This window comes from Hemitrygon akajei, chromosome 4 (assembly GCF_048418815.1).
Source record: "Hemitrygon akajei chromosome 4, sHemAka1.3, whole genome shotgun sequence".
NCBI classification, from domain to species: domain Eukaryota; kingdom Metazoa; phylum Chordata; class Chondrichthyes; order Myliobatiformes; family Dasyatidae; genus Hemitrygon; species Hemitrygon akajei.
Window position 1 is genome coordinate 94,153,598 of NC_133127.1, and position 19,395 is coordinate 94,172,992.

General features: G+C 44.9%; 1 protein-coding gene across 1 annotated transcript in view; it reads left to right on the top strand.

Annotated features, from left to right (window-relative positions):
• Positions 1-19,395, top strand: part of cpz (carboxypeptidase Z) — a 75,169-nt gene that overhangs the window by 38,639 nt on the left and 17,135 nt on the right. The window contains exon 7 of the mRNA XM_073043072.1: positions 1,021-1,182. Coding sequence (XP_072899173.1) covers positions 1,021-1,182 — 162 coding nt within the window. The remainder of the gene's footprint in view (positions 1-1,020; positions 1,183-19,395) is intronic.

Consider the following 19,395-nt stretch of genomic DNA (forward strand, 5'->3'; position numbering starts at 1 on the left):
TTATATATATATATTTATATACACACATATACATATATATATATATACTTTATATTGTAATATAATTTATAGTACCTTTTATATATTCTACTGCTGCTGCAAAACAACAAATTTCATGATGTACTGTACAGTACAATACTGTGCAAAAATTTTAGACACACATGATTCTGATTCTGACATTCTGAAATGAAGCCAATGGTATTAAAAATGCTGATATAGTCAACATCTTCACTGACATGTGGACATCTAAAAGGACCTAAAGGAAGTTTGGTGTGACAGAGAAAGACATGCCTTGTTTAAATACAACGTTCTTTATCTCCATTCATTATTCGCACCATTATTTTTAATTTTATATGGATAACACAAAAATGCATAAAAACAATGACACACAATTTTGAAGCTATAAAAATTATTCATGATGTAGAGATGCTGTCTCAAGACTTGGGCAATAAAGCACTTCTTAGGAAGAATAAATTATTTTTAGATGAAGGGTGGACTGGAAGTTTGCATCATTGGGGGATATGTTAGTAATGACTTTAATGGAATAAAATAAAATATAAATGGGAGTCTTTAGAGCTAATGGAATTTACCATTGTAGAATAAAATAATAACCCTGATAAAGGCATTAAACTATTAGAAGAGGATTTGCATTCCATTATGCATAACATATGATCTTCTTTTCAATATTAATAATAATCATGTTTTTCTTTTATGTTATAGAAATATAATGGTCTAGTTGCTGGTGATGTTGAAGAGGAATTTTTTTTATGAAGGCACAAATGAGGATTTTATATTTAAATCAGGAGAATTAAGGACTGGAGAAAAGATAAGCAGGAGAACTGTGTAATAGTTGAGTAGGATTTAGCTTGGCTTTGATTAGTATTTCGTATGACCTGAAGTTTATGAAGGATTGAGGGAAAAAAGAGCAATCAAAATAACACTTCAGTGAAAAGTACTATTGATGAAACTCACTTATCACTATTCCAAGGAAACATTTATGTATTTTTTCTAATAATACAGGGGCCTGGGTATAATGGATGGATTACTGGACGGCCAAATATACAAAGCATCGACTTGAACAGAAACTTCCCAGACTTAACAACAGAGTTTTATCGAGAAAGAAGAAAAAGGGGAGGCCGTGTTGATCACATACCAATTCCAAGGTCATACTGGAAGGGTAAGGTATGAGCTGTTAACATATTGTTAAAAATTAGACTTGCTTAGTCTATTCTGTTATATATGACAAGTTATGGGATTTTCATTTACTGGATAAAATCAACTGTCCTTTTCCTGACGTTTCCACTCTTACTGTTTTCATACACTGCTATCAAGTTGCTTGTTAAGACTGTACAGGTTATTTCCATCCACTCTCTTAAGGCCCTTCAATGTTTGATAGGTTTCAATAAAGTCAACTCTCATTCTTCAGAATTCCAGTGAGCAGAGGCCCAGAGTCATCAAGCGCTCTTCATATGACAAGCCTTTCAATCCCAGAATCACTTTTATGAACCCCCTCTTAACCCTCTCCAATGCAATCACGTCCTTTCTTAGATAAGGGGCCCAAACCTGCTCGCAATACTCCGTGAGGCCTCGCCAGTGCTCTATAAAGCCTCAACATTACATCCTTACTCTTATATTCTAGTCTCTCAAAATGAATGCTAGCATCACATTTGCCTTCTTCGCCACCAACTCAACCAGCAAATTAACCACCTTAATCTTCCTTAATACTCATTAGGAGGTTCAACACTTTCTCATTGATCTCTAAATGCCCTAATATATTTATACACTTAGCCCTGATCTCCCTGTCCTTTTCCTTGGTAAAGTACTCACTAAGTACCTCACTCACATTCTCTGCATCCAAGCAAATGTTCCCCCTTTATCCTTAAGTGATCCTACCTTCTCCCTTGTTATCCTCTTGCTCTTAATGTAAATATAGAATGTCCTGGGATTCACCTTAATCCTACTTGCCAAGGAGTTGGCAAGGGCATGGCCCCTCCAAGCTTTCCTAATTCCCTTCTTTAGTTCTTTTTGGCTTCTTTATAATCCTCATGTGCTCCGTTTGATCCTAACTTCTGAAGCTTTGCATACTTTTCCTTACTCGTCTTGACTAAATGACCTCTCTGGACATCCAAGGTTCTCTTATCTTTCCATCCCCGTCCTGCCTTCTAACAGAAACACATCTTTCCTGTACCCCGTGCAATTGATCTTTAAACACCCTCCACATGTCTGATGTGGATTTGCCAGACAAAAGATCTTCCTAATTCACTCTTTTTAGTTCCTGCCTAATGCCCTCATAATTTTCCCTACTCCAGTTTAAAACTTTTCCACAAGAACCATACCTATCCTTAAAAATAGCTGTCCTGAGAGTTAAGGCATTTTGGTCACTGTTCCCTAACTGTTCATCCACTAAAGGTCAGTCACCAGGCCAGGCTCATTACCCAATACTAGGAACAGTGCTTTTCATTGGGCTGTCGACATACTGATTTGAGAAACCCTCCTCGATTCACTTAATAAAAGTCTGCCCTATTTAAACCCCTTGCACTAAGAAGGTCCCAGTTTATGTTAGGAGAGTTGATCCCCCAAGATGACAATCCTATTGTGTTTACACATTTCCTTAATCTAATTGCATAGCTGTTCTTCAATGTTGCAGTGGCTACTGGGCAGTCTGTATATGCTCCCATCAGTGCAATTCCATCCTTCCCATTCCTGAGTTCTACCCAAATGGACTCAGTACCTGAACCTTCATTATGTCTCCCCTATTGCCCCGATTAGTAGTGCTACTCCAGCCCTCTCCCTCTTTAACGTTCCCCCTCCTTTGAAAACCTGGTACATAAATCATCTATTTTTGCGCCCCTCTCAACCAAATTTCAATAATGGCCAAAACATTGCAGTTCCATGTACTGATCCATGCTCTAAGTTCATCACCTCCACCCATAATACTCCTAGCATTAAAATATACACACCCCAATCTATCCAACCCATCATACCTGTTATTTTGAATTTACCTTTCAATACTTTCCCTGACATTTATCTCTGGTCTGAAGTAGCAATAGCAATCCTCCTGGCCAGGATATTGGATCCCCTCCAGAAACCCTGTTCCTTGCACCATCTCCTCAGCCATCATCACCCCAAGCTATCACCCCATTCCTACCTGCACTAGCCCATAGTGCTGGGAGTAATCTGAAGATTACTACCTTGGAGGTCCTTCTCTTCAGCTTCTTTCCTAACTCAACATACTCACAGCATAGGACCTCTTCCCCTTTTCTGCCTATGTCATTGGTGTCAACACCTCTGGCTGTTCACCCTCCCTTTGAGGATATCCTGAAGCCAGTCTGATACATGCTGGACCCCAGCAACCAGGAGCCAACACATCATCCTGGTGTCTCTGTTGCAGCCCTCACTATCAAATCCCCTAAAGCTACCGCTCTGCCTGACTTTACCCTTCCATGTCAAGCCTCAGAGCCAGCCACAGTGCCACTAGCCTGGCTGCTGCAGTCACAATCTGATGAGTTATTCTCCCCTCACCCCCCAGCAGTATCCAAAGAGGTATAGTTTGCTGAAGGGGAGAGCCACTGGGAAAGCCCGCACTGACGTATTAATTCACTGAACCCTCTTGGTGGTCATCCATCCACTGTCCAAAGCTTGTACTCTGGGTGTGACCACCTCTTCAAAGGTCTCACTATAATATCTTCAGCCTCCTGAATGATCTCCAGTATGTCCAACTCCAGCTCCATCTCCTTGACCTGGTCAACAGGCATCCTGAATTCCCACATCTGACAGGAAGGGCATTCTATCCTGACTACTCTGTACAGAAAAAAGGCTTACCTCTTCTTATCTGTGCCACTGCCTGTTCAGCTAAAGTCTTCCCACTCTGTCGCTCCGGGAGACCACCGCCGTGTTGTGGTGGAGAGGCTTGTGTGATCCTGGGAATCTGAGAGTGATGACCCCCTACGCTAAGCTCCTGGTAGGGTCACCCATGGTGGTGAAGTCAAAGGGAAGGATCCAGATGAAGTGTGGTCCAATCAAGACCTCAATGGCGGAGTAGGTGGAAGATGATGGCAAATCAGAGTCTCTGGAATCTCGGAACAATGAGGAACCACAACGGCTGTGAAGGTGGAGGAAGGCTGCAGCAGAAGAGGGCCCCCAATTGTCTTGGTCTCCATGCCATTGGACTTTGGCCCTTTCTCTGTCAAGGACTGTGTGGTGGCTGCTTGTGCATCAGTCTCCCCAGGTTGAAAGACCCGACACATAGGCATTTTCTTCTGATTTGGTAATCCTATCAACCAACCTGGAAAAAGTCCTGTGGTGATCAGGAAGTGTGACAGGAGCAGGACAGTGAAGTCTGGGAGCTCCCAGCCACAACCTGGCACACAGTTGGTGGTTGTTAGATACAGTTGTCTTGCTCTTGGACTGAGGCAGATAGAACTTTTCGGCAGCTTCCCCCATGACTGAGCAGCCCTTTTCAGGACTCGCTTTGCTCACCCCACATGGGGAAGGGGCTATGAAAGTTGCCCTGAGAATATTCTGCCTCCTCACTCCTGACTGGCTTACCCTGTCCACTGGGATCAGCAATCTGTGGTCTGAAACAAAAGCATGTGAATTATGGAGCCTGGAATGTACTGGCACTTACAGAGAGTGAAACCAGCGGACGTCCTGAAAGATGTACTGCCATCATCTCAAGAGAGCTGAGAAGATTCCAAATTGACCTCTGAAATGTGATTGGCTGAGGAAGGACAACTGAAGGAGCAGAAGGTGGATACACCTTTTTCTGGAAGGAGAAATCAGCAGATGAATTCAGAATCCATGGCATTGGATGCACCATAAAAAACAGCATCGTCAGTCACCTCTCCGAAATGCCAGTTAGCATCAGTGAATGCCTCATGACCATGCACCTTCAGCTCACCAACAACCAAATGGCCACTGCTGTGAGTGCCTACGTGCCAAACCTAGACTCACCAGATGATGGTAAGGAGACCTCTACACTGGCCTACACTGCACACTGTCAGATATTCCCAAGGAAGATAAGATTGTTCTTCTTGGAGACTTCAATGCTAGAGTTGGCAGGGACAGCAACTCCTGGAAAAGTACAATTGGGAAGGAAGGTGTTGGCAACATCAACTCCAGCAGAGTGCTCTTAATGTCTAAGTGTGCCGAACATGACCTGACCATCACCTACACCCTGTTCCACAGGAGAAATAAGGTGAAAACTTCATCCCCGTTCAAGGACTTGGTACCTTATAGATTATGTCGCTGTTCAGAGGAAGGATCATACAGACATAAAGAATACAAGAACCATAATCAGTGTTGATGATGGCTGGACAGACCATCAGCTAATTCACTCAGAAATGACCATCAAAATCATGTGGAGGAGTAGAGTGTAAAGGAAGCTGAGCTGTCCTGTGTTCAACTTTGAAAGCATAAAAGACAAACTGAAGGTATAACATTTCCAGACCACCCTTTCTGAAAGAATCGCAAAGCAGTGTCTGCAGGACATTGAAGCACACTGGACCACACTGAAGACCACCATCCTTGATACTTCTAAAAGCTTCATTGGATACAAGACCAGGCAAAACAAAGACTGGTTTGATGAAAGTGACAATGAAATAGAAGAACTAGTCAACAACAAAAGGAAAGTGTTCTGACCCTGGCAGAAGGACATCAACAGCAAGGCAAAAAGAGAAGCCCATTCCACAGCAAAGGCCGTAATCAAGCGTGGAGTAAAGGAAATAAAGAAAAGAGGAGGCACTAGAAATACAGTAGCTTGCTGCCTCTGGTGATATCAGGGGTTTCTTTGTTACCACCAAGGTAGTGTATGGCCCAAACCATCATGGCCTAAGCCCCCTTCATTCCAAAGATGGATGAAAGCTACTAATGGACAATGATGTCATCAATTCTCAGTGGAAGAAACACTTTCAGGAGCTACTTAATTGTAACATCATTGTTGACATTGAAGTCAACAACCAGCTCCCACAACAATCCATGAAGGTGATCATGAGTAAGCCTCCTAGTATCAAAGAGGTGCATACGACTTGCAAGAAATTGAGGAACAAGCCCATTGGGCCTGATGGAATTCAAAAACAAATCCTCAAGGAAGGTGGCACAGAACTTTTAAATTGTATTTGTGTCCTGCATGTCAAGATCTGGGACAAGAAGGTTCCAGCTGAACTCAAGGATGCCCTGATTGTCACACTCTTCAAAAGGGGTGACAAAGCTGACTGGAACTTATAGAGGCATCTCCCTCCTCTCTACAACAGGAAAGGTACTCACCCAAATTTTATGTGATTAGCTTTCACCTCTGGCAGAAGATCTCCTGCCTGAGTTTCAGTGTGGCTTCTTGTCCAGTCAAAGGAACATCGTACATGATTTTTACAGCATATCAGTTGAAGGAGAAAGCCCACTTTATATGGCCTTCATAGACATTTGACTCTGTAAATCATCCTGCCCTTTGGCAGGTACTGTCCAAAATCGTGTGTCCAGAGAAATACCTCAAGATCCTGCAGCTCTCACACAATGATATAAATGCAACAGTCATCAGCAACAGCAGCTCTGAAACAGCACCTTTTAAGGTTGAGACTGGGGTCAAACAGGGGTGCATCATTGCCCCAACTGTGATTGCCGTTTTCATTGCAAACGTTCTTTACCTCACAGGCCAAGACCTCTCATAAGGAGTCCAGATTCTCTATCAGACAAGTGGGGGGGGGGGGGGAGGTGTTCTTTAACCTTAACAGATTCAAGGTAAAGAGCGAGGAGTCAAACACTTCCATCATAGAGCTCCAATATGCAGAGGACAACGCCATTGTAGCTCTCTCTGAGGAGATCTGCGGTGCATAGTGGATGATTTTGCCAGAGCTTACAAGCTTCTGGTACTTGATGTAAACATCCAGAAAACTCAAGTCCTGCACCAACCTGCTCCAGAACAAACCTCCATCCATCCAAGTTGACAATATCCCTTTGGAGAACACTGATTATTTTCTATATCTTGGTAGATTTCTTTCTTCAAGAGCCAACATTAACCTTGAAATAAGTCACAATCTAGGCTGTGCAAGTGGAGCTTTTGCCGGGCTGAGAAAGATCATAAAGTCAAGACCAACACTAAGCTTCTGCTCTATAAAGCTATAGTCCTCCCCTCCTTGCTATATGGAGTGGAGTCAAGAACAACATATAGAAAGCACATCATATCCCTGGAAACACCATCAAAGAAGGTATCAAGAACTTAACCAGCATGCTGCAGGAACAGCTGTGTAAACTCCGGAGGGCGGAACATCTTCGACAGCAAAGACGGAAGAAAGAGAAAAAGTGAGCACAGTTTGTGAGAGATCCGTTCAGCTTCACCAGGGCTGTTGTCTGCCAACAAAAACCTGGTATACAATCCAACTCGAAGCCAGAGGTAGAGGAGTTCCTGCGGGAGGCACACACGACGACCCATGGAGGAGTCAGGGACGAGGAACCAATCGGGCTGTGTGTAGACCGAAAAAACTATCAATTCAGCTGAATGTGAAGGAGCCTACATGGCAGGAAATCCAGGACATCATCCGGAAAGCTAAAGCATCAGCTGCCCCAGGCCCAAGCGGCATACCTTATAAGGTGTGTAAGAAATGCCCAAAACTTCTTCGGAGGCTGTGGAAGGTCATGAGAAAGATCTGGGCCAAAGGTACTATTCCATCAAGTTGGAGATTGGCAGAGGGATGCTTTGTTCCAAAGGAGGAGGATTCTTCCACAATTGCCCAGTTTAGGACAATTTCTCTCCTGGATGCAGAATGTAAGATTTTCTTTTCTGTGCTTGCAAGAAGGCTGAATTCTTACGTGATGCAGAACCACCATATCAACACATCCGTCCAGAAGGGCGGCATTCCAGGCTTTTCGGGGTGTCTGGAACACACCTCAATGATTAGCCATTTGATCCGTGAGGCCAGGCAGAAAAAAGGCGACCTAACAGTTGTCTGGTTAGACCTTGCGATCGCCTACTGGTCTATTCCACATGACCTCATCCTAGAACAACTTGACCACTACTATATCCCAGTGGCTATTCGAGACATGATCACCAGCTGCCTAGGAGGATTCAAACTCAGATTTACATCAGCCCATTTCACAACTAGCTGGCAGGACCTCCAGAAGGGGATTCCAACAGGGTGCACCATCTCCCCCACCCTATTTATTATGGGAATGAACCTCCTAATATCAGCAGCAGAAGACGTAACCTGCGGCCCGACATTGGAGACAGGCATTGCCCAGCCGGCTCTACGAGGGTTCATGGACGACATCCCTATAACAACTATGTCACATGTCCAAGCCAGATGGGTATTGGAAACCTTGGATAATGTAGCCACTTGGGCGAGCATGTCCTTCAAGGCCAAGAAATCCAGGTGTATGACAATCAGAAAGGGCAAAGTAACTAGAAAGTTTAGCCTCCAAATTCAGGGTGAGGTCATCCCTTCCCTCGAAGATAACCGTATAAAATGCTTGGGGAAGTGGTTCAATGCGTCACTGACAGATGGGGCCAATGTCACCAATGCTGTGAAGCAGACAGACAAATGGCTGAAGAAGATCGACAAATCCGGACTTCCAGGTAAATTCAAGACCTGGCTGTACCAATACGGCCTTCTGCCCAGGCTTCCCTGGCTCTTCACACTTTACGAGTTCCCCATGACTGCCATAGAGGGCATCGAGAGGAAAATCAACAAGCACCTGCGGAGATGGTTAGGAGTTCCCCCAAACTTCTCTTCAGTGGGTCTCTATATTCGATCCGGGCAGTTGCAGCTTCCCCTGTCTTCTGTTGTGGAGGAATTCAAGGTGGCTAAATGCAGAGCCTTATTAAGCTTGAGAGATTCCAATGATGACCTGGTAAAGCAAACAGGCATTACAACTAGATCTGGGCGCAAGTGGGCAGCCAACGCAGCAGTAGAGCAGGCAGTGTGTTCTCTGAAGCTGCGAGATAGCATCGGCAAGCCCTGCGTCGGGCAGCAAGGCCTCGGCTCAGTTCGCTTCTGGCAGTGGGGAAACGCAAGCATAAGGATCAGGCGAGACATGGTACAGGCAGAAGAACGGATCCGTGAGGAAGAGAAGCGGATGTCAAAGACAGTGGAACAAGTGTCCCAGGGTGCCTGGACAAAATGGGATCTGCCCAAGCACAAGATCTCATGGGCAGAGTTATGGAGACTGGAGCCCTTCCGTATTTCCTTCCTCTTGCGATTGGTGTATGACACCCTTCCTTCGCCATTACATCTGTACACATGGGGGATGAGAGAGGACCTGAGCTGTAAGCTCTGTGGTCAAGAGGGGACACTGATTCATTTACTGTCCGGGTGTAAAACAGCTCTAATTCAAGGACGGTATAGGTGGCGCCATGATAAGGTGCTGCTGGCTCTTGCTGACACACTAGAGCGAGAGAGATGCAAGAAGAGGACAGCTGGCACAGATTTCAGGAAGGCCATCACCTTCATCAAAGAGGGAGCTAGGCCTATCGTAACCAAACAACCAAAGCTAAATCTGCTGCTAACGGCCGGGTCCTGGGAGATGAAGGTAAATGTGGGAAGGAGGTTGAAGTTCCCGGAGGTGGTGCACACAACCCTCCGCCCGGACGTTGTATTGTGGTCAACTGAAGACTGGAAAATAATTCTGGTTGAGCTGACGGTGCCTTGGGAGGAAGGATTGGACAGAGGCCCACGAGAGAAAGGCCTTGAAGTACCAGTCCTTAGTGCAGGAGTGCAAAGACAAGGGATGGCAGGCATGGTTGTTCCCTGTGAAGATCGGCTGCAGAGGTTTCCCAGCCAAATCAGCATGGCGGTTGTTGTCAGCTCTAGGCCTGGACGAAAGGAGCAAAACACAAGCAGCTCGTAGGATGAGGGAAGAGGCAGAACGAGCCTCATGTTGGATTTGGGGTAAACGAGAGGAGGGAAGCTGGAAGCCAGGAGCAGAGGGGCAGTGATTTGGCCACCACTGCCGGCCCACCATCCGGAGAGTGTCGTGATTAAGGGTCGAAACACTCTGTGAAGGTTGGGAACCACCTGATGACATCTGCTCCTGGCTGAAGGCTACGGTTACCAGTAGGCGGTAACTTGAACTTGATAAAGTATCTGAAGAATGCACCCTAACAGGTGTATGTAACAAGCCTCCAAAGGATTCTGAGAGTTAGCTGGAAGAACAGGCCTACTAACTCCAGCATCCCGGAGGAAACTAACATTAACTCCATCACCACAATCGTGACTCAACACCAATTGCGATGGGTCAGCCACATCATCCGTGTGCCTAACTCCCACCTCCCTAAACAACTCCTGTTCAACCAACTCAAGGATGCAAAGTGCACTCCAGGAGGGCAGAAAAAGGGGTTCAAGGACAATATCAAGACCCACCTGAGGAAATGCCACATCAACATGAATGGATGGGAAAAATCAGCACAGGACAGGAAAAGCTGGAGAAGGACTGTCAATGAGGGGACTGCACAGCTCCAAGAATACTTCCACCCTATCGCTCAGACTAAGCAGCTTCAACATAAGGAGAGATTGCAAAAGGCCCAACCAGCTACATCCACCAGCACTTCAATGACCTCCACCTGCCAACACTGAAAGCGGACTTGTGGATCACAGATCGGCCTCTTCAGTCATCTCAAGAGCCACAAGTGACCAGCTCAACCACCAGGGGAAGAATCATACTCGACTGCGAGCGATCGCTGATGATGATGATGATGATGAGAGTTTGACAATGGCCACTCTGCTCGACCATACCTTCCTTTTATTTGCAGCTGAGTTTAGGCATCTGATGCAGACACTTACTGCAGCGACGCAGCCAAAAAAAATGGTCTAACCAGAATATGCTCCCTTAATGCTCTCTCCCTCTCTCTCTTCCGACCTTCAGGAAGACTCTGACACTGATGCTCTGAGCCGCTGGATAAAGACTGGATTTACCCAAATTTATCTTGATATCTGCCACTGTTGCAGTTTAAAACTTAGAAAGTGGTTATGTGACATCTAAAAAAACAACTTATGATTAGGTATTTTCAATATACTTTCGTTTGACGAAATTATAGATTGACAAATTTTGTCTGACGTAAGTTTGACAAAATTACTGAAGATTGTAAATGGTGTAATAACAGACTTGCTGTTGTTGTGGTGTACTTGGATTTCCAAAAGTGTTTGATGATGTGACAAGTAAAAGGGTAATAAATAAGTTGGTAATAATCAGAGTATGGAGGACAATATATTAAAATGGCAAAAGCACTAGTTAATTAGCAAAAAATGAAGAATAGGATTATATGCAAAAAAGACTGGAATTTTCAGGTGATTAGGCAGCATCTATAGAAAGAAGGTAAAAGAACAGGTCGGCAGCCCTGCATCAGCATTAGAAAGTAATAGAAGCAAATAGAAGCAGCATAGAAGTAACGGGGGAGGGTGGGACTGGATTAGGGCTAGAGCAAGTGTCAGTGATGAGATGCATTGAAATGGCTTAATAAGGATAGTTATCAGTGCATCATCTACTGGCCCTGTGTAATTGGTTGTTCATGGTAAGATGCTGGGAATTGTCTAACAGACAAAACATGCATAAGGAATAAGATAAGAAACAGAAAATGGTGGATATGGAGGAATTTAAGGTGGGGGTTATATGGGAGGCAGGGTTTAAGGGTCAGCATAACATTGTGGGCCAAAGGGCCTGTACTGTGCTGTACTATTCTATGTTCTATGTTAAAACTAGGAAATGCAGGCAACATTTTTCATTGAAGCATGTATTTGCCTGGGCATAGTGCAGAAAGGGTCAACAAGATTGATTCCTAATTTGAAGGGACAATGTTGAAGCACATGCTATCAAAAGGAAATTGATATAAGAACATAGGATATAGGAGGAGAATTAGGCCATTTGGCCCATTGAATCTGCTCCGCCATTTCATCATGGCTGATCTATTGCCCTCTTAGCTCCAATCCCCTGCCTTCTCTCTATATATCCCTTCTTGCCCTGACAAATCAAAAATCTATCAACCCTACATACCCAATGTCTTGGCCTCCATAGCTACCCATGGTAACAAATTCCATAGATTCATCACTTTCTGGCAGAAGAAATTCCACTTCATCGCTGTCCTAAAGGACACCCTTCTATTCTGAGGCTGTGGCTTCTGGTCTTAGATTTTCCCACCATAGAAAACATCTTCTCCGCTTGCACTCTATTGAGGCCTTTCAATATTTGATATGTTTCAACGAGATCCCCCCTCATTCTTCCGAATTCCAGTGAGTACAGGCCCAGAGGATCAAACATTCCTCATCAATCCGGGAATCATTTTTGTGTACCTTCTTTGAATCCTCTCCAGTGTCAGTACATCCTTTCTTAAGGGTCACAAAACTGCTCTCAATATTCCAAGTGAGGCCTCACCAGTGCCTTATAAAGCCTCAACATTAGATCTTTGCTTTATGTCTTAGTCCTCTTGAAATGATTGTGAATATTGCATTTAGCTTCCTCATCACCGACTGCAAATTAGTCTTTACGGAATCCTGCACGAGGACTCTCACGTCACTCTGCACGTCAGATTTTTGAATTTTCTCTCGATTATTATCCCTCTGAACCCCCTTCTCTTGATTTCCCCCTGTAATGTTTGATACCCTTACTAATCAAGACCCTATCAACCTCCTCTTTGAACATACCCAATGACCTAGCCTGCACAGCCACCCATGGCAATGAATTCCACAAGTTCAACACCTGGCTAAAAAAATTCCTTCTTATCTCTGTTCTCTGTAATTTGTACCTCATTATTGCAAGGTCGGCTATGCAACAGAGAGAAGGAGGTTGTGATGAATGGGCAAATAAAGAGCCGAGCAGATAAAGATTAACTTGGAGCACTGTGGGTTGATGCAAATTATCTGAGTGAAGCAGTGAGGAGGAACCCATTTCTTGAAGGAAATGCTCAAACTTTTGCCATTTGCTAAACTCATGCCATACACAAACAATGAGCAGGATTGAAGTTAATAGTGGCTACAATCTCTATGATTTTCCAGATTGCTGCTGGAAACATAAGGAACATTTCTGTCCTAACATATCAGTGAATTAGGAATGATTAGGAATTAGAACTAATCAGCCAATTGGTATTATTGTGCCAGGCCAAAAGGTTGTTACTTGAGGATAAGGAATAGCCACTAATGCCTGGGTCATGAGACTTGTCTGGAGACATTATAACATCCATCATACTGTTTGTTTGATTCCCCACCAACGCATTAAGTCTTTACTCACTCTACCATGTAACGTCTGCAATGGTTTACTTTGTTACGTGGCTGTCGGGAGAAGACAAATCTCAAAGTTATATACGGCATACATACTTTGGTAGTAAATATACATTGAAACTTTAACTTTCAACCTATTGACATTCTGCTATTTGTGATCATCTGGTTGGCAGTCCTGTGACTTATTGTATATGTGCAAATGGCAGAAGTTGTTGACCGATCTATTCCATTGGTAGTACAGTACATATTGTCACATGTACCAAGTATTAAAAACTTTTTTTGAATGCACTCTATAGAGATTATTTCAAAACATTAGTTCATTGAGGTTGTAAAAAGGGAAAAGCAATAACAAAATGCACAATATAGTGTTACTGTTACAGAGAAAGTACAGTGCCGGTAGACAGGAAGGTACAAAGTCATAACCAGGTAAGTTATAAGATCAAGAGTTCAGTTTTATTGTACAAGTGTTCTATAACAGCAGATAGAAGCTGTCCTTGAAGCTGGTGGTGTATATTTTCAACTTTTTGTATTTTTTGACCAGTGGAAGAGATAAAAATGACTGGGGTTGGAGGGATCTTTGATTATGTTAGCTGATTCCCAAGGGAGTTAGAGATGTTGACAGAGTCCATGGAGGGGAGTGTCATTTTTGTAATGGAAACAAACCTGACTGATAGATTTAACACTACACAAGATGTAACCAAGTTTACAGATGAAGACAAGAGAAAATCTGCAGATGCTGGAAATCCAAGCAACACACACAAAATGCTTGAGGAACTCAGCAGGTCAGGCAGCATCTAAAGGGTCTCAGCCTGAAACATCAAATGTACTCTTTTCCATAGATGCTTCCTGGCCTGCTGAGTTTCTGCAGCATTTTATATGTGTTACAGATAAAGACAGTGTGCTTGAGATAGTCTACACAGACTTCAGTATTTGGCAAGTTTACTTTTCAGCCAAGACAGTGCTGGTGAACCATAGCGACATGTTGTTGGCTGCTTACAAAACTTCTAAATATACCCTGCTGAACTTCTCTGACTGCAATCTGCAGCCCGTAATTTCCCTTTAAGCAACTCACCTTAATCCATCTTAATGAACTAGCGATTTCATAATCTTCTGAAAGGCACAGTGGAATTAACTCAAACATTCAGGTACATGCAGCACCTTTAAGAAAACAAAGATATATCACAATGGTTGGAAGAGAGGGAAGAGGGGAGGACTCCAAGCTAGAATGACACACCAAGGAATGTAAGTTCCTCTATCCATCATCTTGCTAGCTGGAGAACAAGATTGAGGACCAAAGGGCAAGATTTCTGTATTGGAGGGAAATGAGCAATTGCTGTGAACTGTGTTTCATGGAGACATGGCTCACACTGGACAAGTTGGATATGTTGATATGATGCAAGGGCTTCACGATACACAGAATGGACTGGTCTGATGACTTGCTGAAGGTAAAAGGTGGGATCTGCATTTCATAATGAAATTCCTGTGGTGCTCAGATGTGGCATTTTTGTCGCACCCTTCTTTCCCAAACCTTGAACATCTAATGATTATTTGCCAACCATTCTACTTACCAAGAGGATTCCCCGGTGTAATCCTGACCGCAGTTTATAAATGGCCAAAGTCCAATTAATCAGGACTCGAAAGGTTGAAGTTTCTTATCACCAGATAAGAAACAGCCTACCCTGACGCATTTCAAATCATAGTCAGGGAATTCAATCAGGCTTGTTTGAAGAAATTCCCATTTATCATCAGCATTTAACCTGCAGCATCAAGGGTCCCAGCAGACTTGAACACTGTTATACCACCATTAGGAAAGCCTACCATTCCATGATTACCTGCATACAGGCAAATGTTAAAGAGCAATGCTCCAGAGCTAGGGACAACAAAGAGGTGATTGTTGGAGGCAAATGAGTGGCTATGGGATTCCTTTAAGTCAGTTGACTGGGCCAAATTCAAGGACTCACTAGAGATCTGAAAGATTATAACCATATAACAATTACAGCATGGAAACAGGCCATCTTGGCCCTTCTAGTCTGTGCCGAACGCTTACTCTCACCTAGTCCCACTGACCTGCATTCAGCCCATAACCATCTATTCCTTTCCTGTCCATATACCTATCCAATTTTACTTTAAATGACAATACTGACCCTGCCTCTACTACTTCTACTGGAAGCTCGTTCCACACAGCTACCACTCTCTGAGTAAAGAAATTCCCCCTCGTGTTACCCTTAAACTTTTGCCCCCTAACTTTCAACTCATGTGCTCTTGTATGAATCTGCCCTACTCTCAATGGAAAAAGCCTATCCATGTCAACTCTTATCTATCCCCCTCATAATTTTAAATTCCTCTATCAAGTCCCCCTTCAACCTTCTATGCTCCAAAGAATAAAGACCTAACTTGTTCAATCTTTCCCTGTAGCTTAGGTGCTGAAACCCAGGTAACATTCCAGTAAATCTTCTCTGTACTCTCTCTTTTGTTGACATCTTTCCTATAATTCGGTGACCAGAACTGTACATAATACTCCAAATTTGGCCTTACCAATGCCTTGTACAATTTTAACATTACATCCCAACTCGTATACTCAATGCTCTGATTTATAAAGGCCAACATACCAAAAGCTTTCTTCACCACCCTATCCATATGAGATTACACCTTCAGGGAACTATGCACCATTATTCCTAGATCACTCTGTTCTACTGCATTCTTCAATGCCCTACCATTTACCATGTATATCCTATTTGGATTATTCCTACCAAAATGTAGCACCTCACACTTATCAACATTAAGTTCCAACTGCCATCGTTCAGCCCGCTCTCCTAACTGACCTAAATCTCTCTGCAAACTTTGAAAATCGACTTCATTATCCACAATGCCACCTACCTTAGTATCATCTGCATACTTACTAATCCAATTTACCACCCCATCATCCAGATCATTAATGTATATGACAAACAACATTGGACCCAGTACAGATCCCTGAGGCACACCACTAGTCACCGGCCTCTAACCTGACAAACAGTTATCCACCACTACTCTCTGGCATCTCCCATCCAGCCACTGTTGAATCTATTTTACTACTTCAATATTAATACCTAACAATTGAACCTTCCTAACTAACCTTCCATGTGGAACTTTGTCAAAGGCCTTACTGAAGTCCATATAAACAACATCCACTGCTTTACCCTCATCAACTTTTCTCAATTTCAACTTTCAAAAAATTCAATAAGATTTGTCAAACATGACCTTCCACACACAAATCCATATTGACTGTTCCTAATCAGACCCTGTCTATCCAGAAAATTATATATACCATCTCTAAGAATAATTTCTATTAATTTACCCACCACTGACATCAAACTGACAGGCCTATAATTGCTAGGTTTACTCTTAGAACCCTTTTTAAACAATGGAATCACATGAGCAATATGCCAATCCTCCGGCACCATCCCCGTTTCTGATGACATTTGAAATATGACACTACACAGTGATTTTTATAAACAGCTATAGATGAGTGTTTCTGCACAAAATCATTCCGTTTTCACCAAACAGAAGCTCTGGTGGAACCATGAGATCCACAATCTGCTGAGAGCCAGATCAGTGGTATCCAGATCTAGCTAAATTGCAATACAAGAAGTCAAGGTACAATTTCCAGAAAGCCATCTCACATGTGATATAGGTGATAACAAGGCTTCACTTCCAAATGAACAGAATGCCCTCTATGCTCACTTTGACTATCAAAACATGGAGGAATTTTCTCAAATTCCCACAGTCCCTGATGAGTCTGTTATTTCAGACTCTGAGGTTGATGAAGAAGCATTGTTCAGGAGGGTGAATCCATGAAAAGCATCCAGCTCAGGTGGGGTACCTGGCTGAGTACTAAAGACCTGTGCTGATCAGCTGGCTGGAGTGTTCACTGATATCTGTAGCCTTTCACTTTGGCAATATGAGGTGCCCACCTGCTTCAAGCAGGCTTCAGTTATACCAGTGCTCTAGAGGAACATGGTATATGCCTCAATGACTATCGCCCAGTAGCTCTTACACCCACTGTGATGAAATGCTTTGAGAGATTGGTGATGAAACATATCAACTCCTGCCTGAAAAGTGACCAGGTCCACAGCAGATGCCATTTCATTGGCTTGTCACTCAACCCTGGAACATCTGGACAGCATAGATGCGTAGAACAATATGCTCGATATCGGCTACAGCTCAGGTTTCAATACTATCATGTCCTCAAAACTAATCAATAAGCTTCAAGGTCCTGGCCTTAATACTGGCTTGTGCAATTTTCGATTTCCTGATTTGCAGACACAAGTCAATTCGGTCCATGTGCCAGTCCTCATCAGGGGATCAGAAATGGAGAGGGTCAACAACCTTAAATTTCTTAGTGTTGTAGTCACGCGCAATGCGCTACTAAAGAAACACACGGAGGCAGAGAGGGCTGAACTCAGAATGCCTTTACTGATTCAAAATCACACGCTTAAATCTCCCCTCGCATGGGCCCCTGCGACCCGGAAGGTCAGCCCCGAGTGGGTAGTTCCAAATGTGCTACCGCATGTCTGCCCACAGCTCCTGATGGCGGTTCAAGTCCTACATGTGTGGGCTGCCACACCACCCCCCTCCAGAAACGTCCATCGGGGGAGTGGAGCCCCCAGTCTGTGTGGTAGCCTGGGTGGCCGGCCTCACCGCTGTGATGCGGGTACCCTCACTGATTGCTCAATGTCCAAGTGCGCCAGTTTGAGGCGGTCCACTGTAAAAGTCTCTTCCCAGCCACCCACCTCCACGACACACGTGGTTCCTTTGTGCCGGATCACCTTGAAGGGACCCTCGTACGGCCGCTGTAGAGGTGACCTGTGCATGCCCCTGTGAATAAAAACATACTCACAGTCTCGGAGGTCTTTAGAGGTGAAGGATAGCATGGGACCATGCCTGGAGGTCGGGACTGGTACCAGGGTCCCTACCTTGTCCTGCAGCCCATTTGCACTGCTGCTAGAGTTTCTTCCGAACCTCGGGCCTCTGATACGCACTCGCCTGGGACCATCAGGGGGGCGCCGTAGACCAATTCCACTGAGGAGGTGCCCAGGTCCTCTTTGGGGGCTGAGCGGATGCCCAGTAGGACTCAGGGAAGCTCATCTGTCCAGTTGGGGCCCCTGAGTCATGCCATCAGGCCGACTTGAGATGCCGGTGGAATCGCTCTACCAAACCATTGGACTGGGGATGGTACACTGTGGTGTGATGCAGCTGGGTGCCCAGGAGCTGCGCCAGTGCTGTCCACAAACCAGACATGAACTGTGCCCCTCTGTCGGAGGTGATGTCCGTTGGGAGGCCGAACCTGGCGATCCAGTTTGCAATGAGCGTCCTGGTGCAGGACTCAGTGGACGTGTCTGTGAGCGGTACGGCTTCTGGCCATCTGGTGAACCTGTCTACCATGGTAAAGATATACCTGGTGCCCCGGGAGACTAGCAGGGGGCCGACGATGTCCACGTGGATGTGTTGGAACCTCCTTTGCGTCGGCTGGAACTGCTGGAGGGGAGCCTTCACGTGTCGCTGGACTTTGGCGGTCTGGCAGTGTACGCTGGTCCTGGCCCAGTGTCCGACCTGTTTGAGCAAACTGTGCCAGACGAATCTGTCCTTTACCAGCTTTATGGACGCCCGGATGGACGGGCGGGCCAGGTTGTGCAGCGTGTCGAACACCTGGTGCCTCCATGCTGCTGATACCACGGGTCAGGGTTTGCCGGTAGACACGTCGCACAGGAGTTGATCCACTGCCGGGTCAATGGAGACTTCCTCCAACTGGAGCCCCGAAACGGCGGTGCGGTAGGCTGGGATATCGGGGTCTGACCGTTGTGCTTCCGCCAGTGCTGCGTAGTCTATTCCTGAGGACGATATGCCTACTGAGTGGAGGCAGGGGTGAGACAGTGTGTCGGCAACGACGTTGTTCTTCCCTGTGATGTGGCGGACGCCCGTGGTGAATTCTGGAATAAAGGACAGGTGCCTCTGCTGCCGAGCCGACCATGGGTCCGATACCTTGGCCAGTGCAAGGGTGAGGGGCTCGTGGTCCATATACACAGTGAACTCCCTTCCCCCGAGGAAGTACCGGAAATGCCGGACAGCCAGGTAGGGCGCTAGCAACTCTCTGTCGAAGGCGCTGTACTTCACCTCTGGTGGCTGAAGAAAGCGAGTGGTCGCCACTGGCCCTCGACGAGCT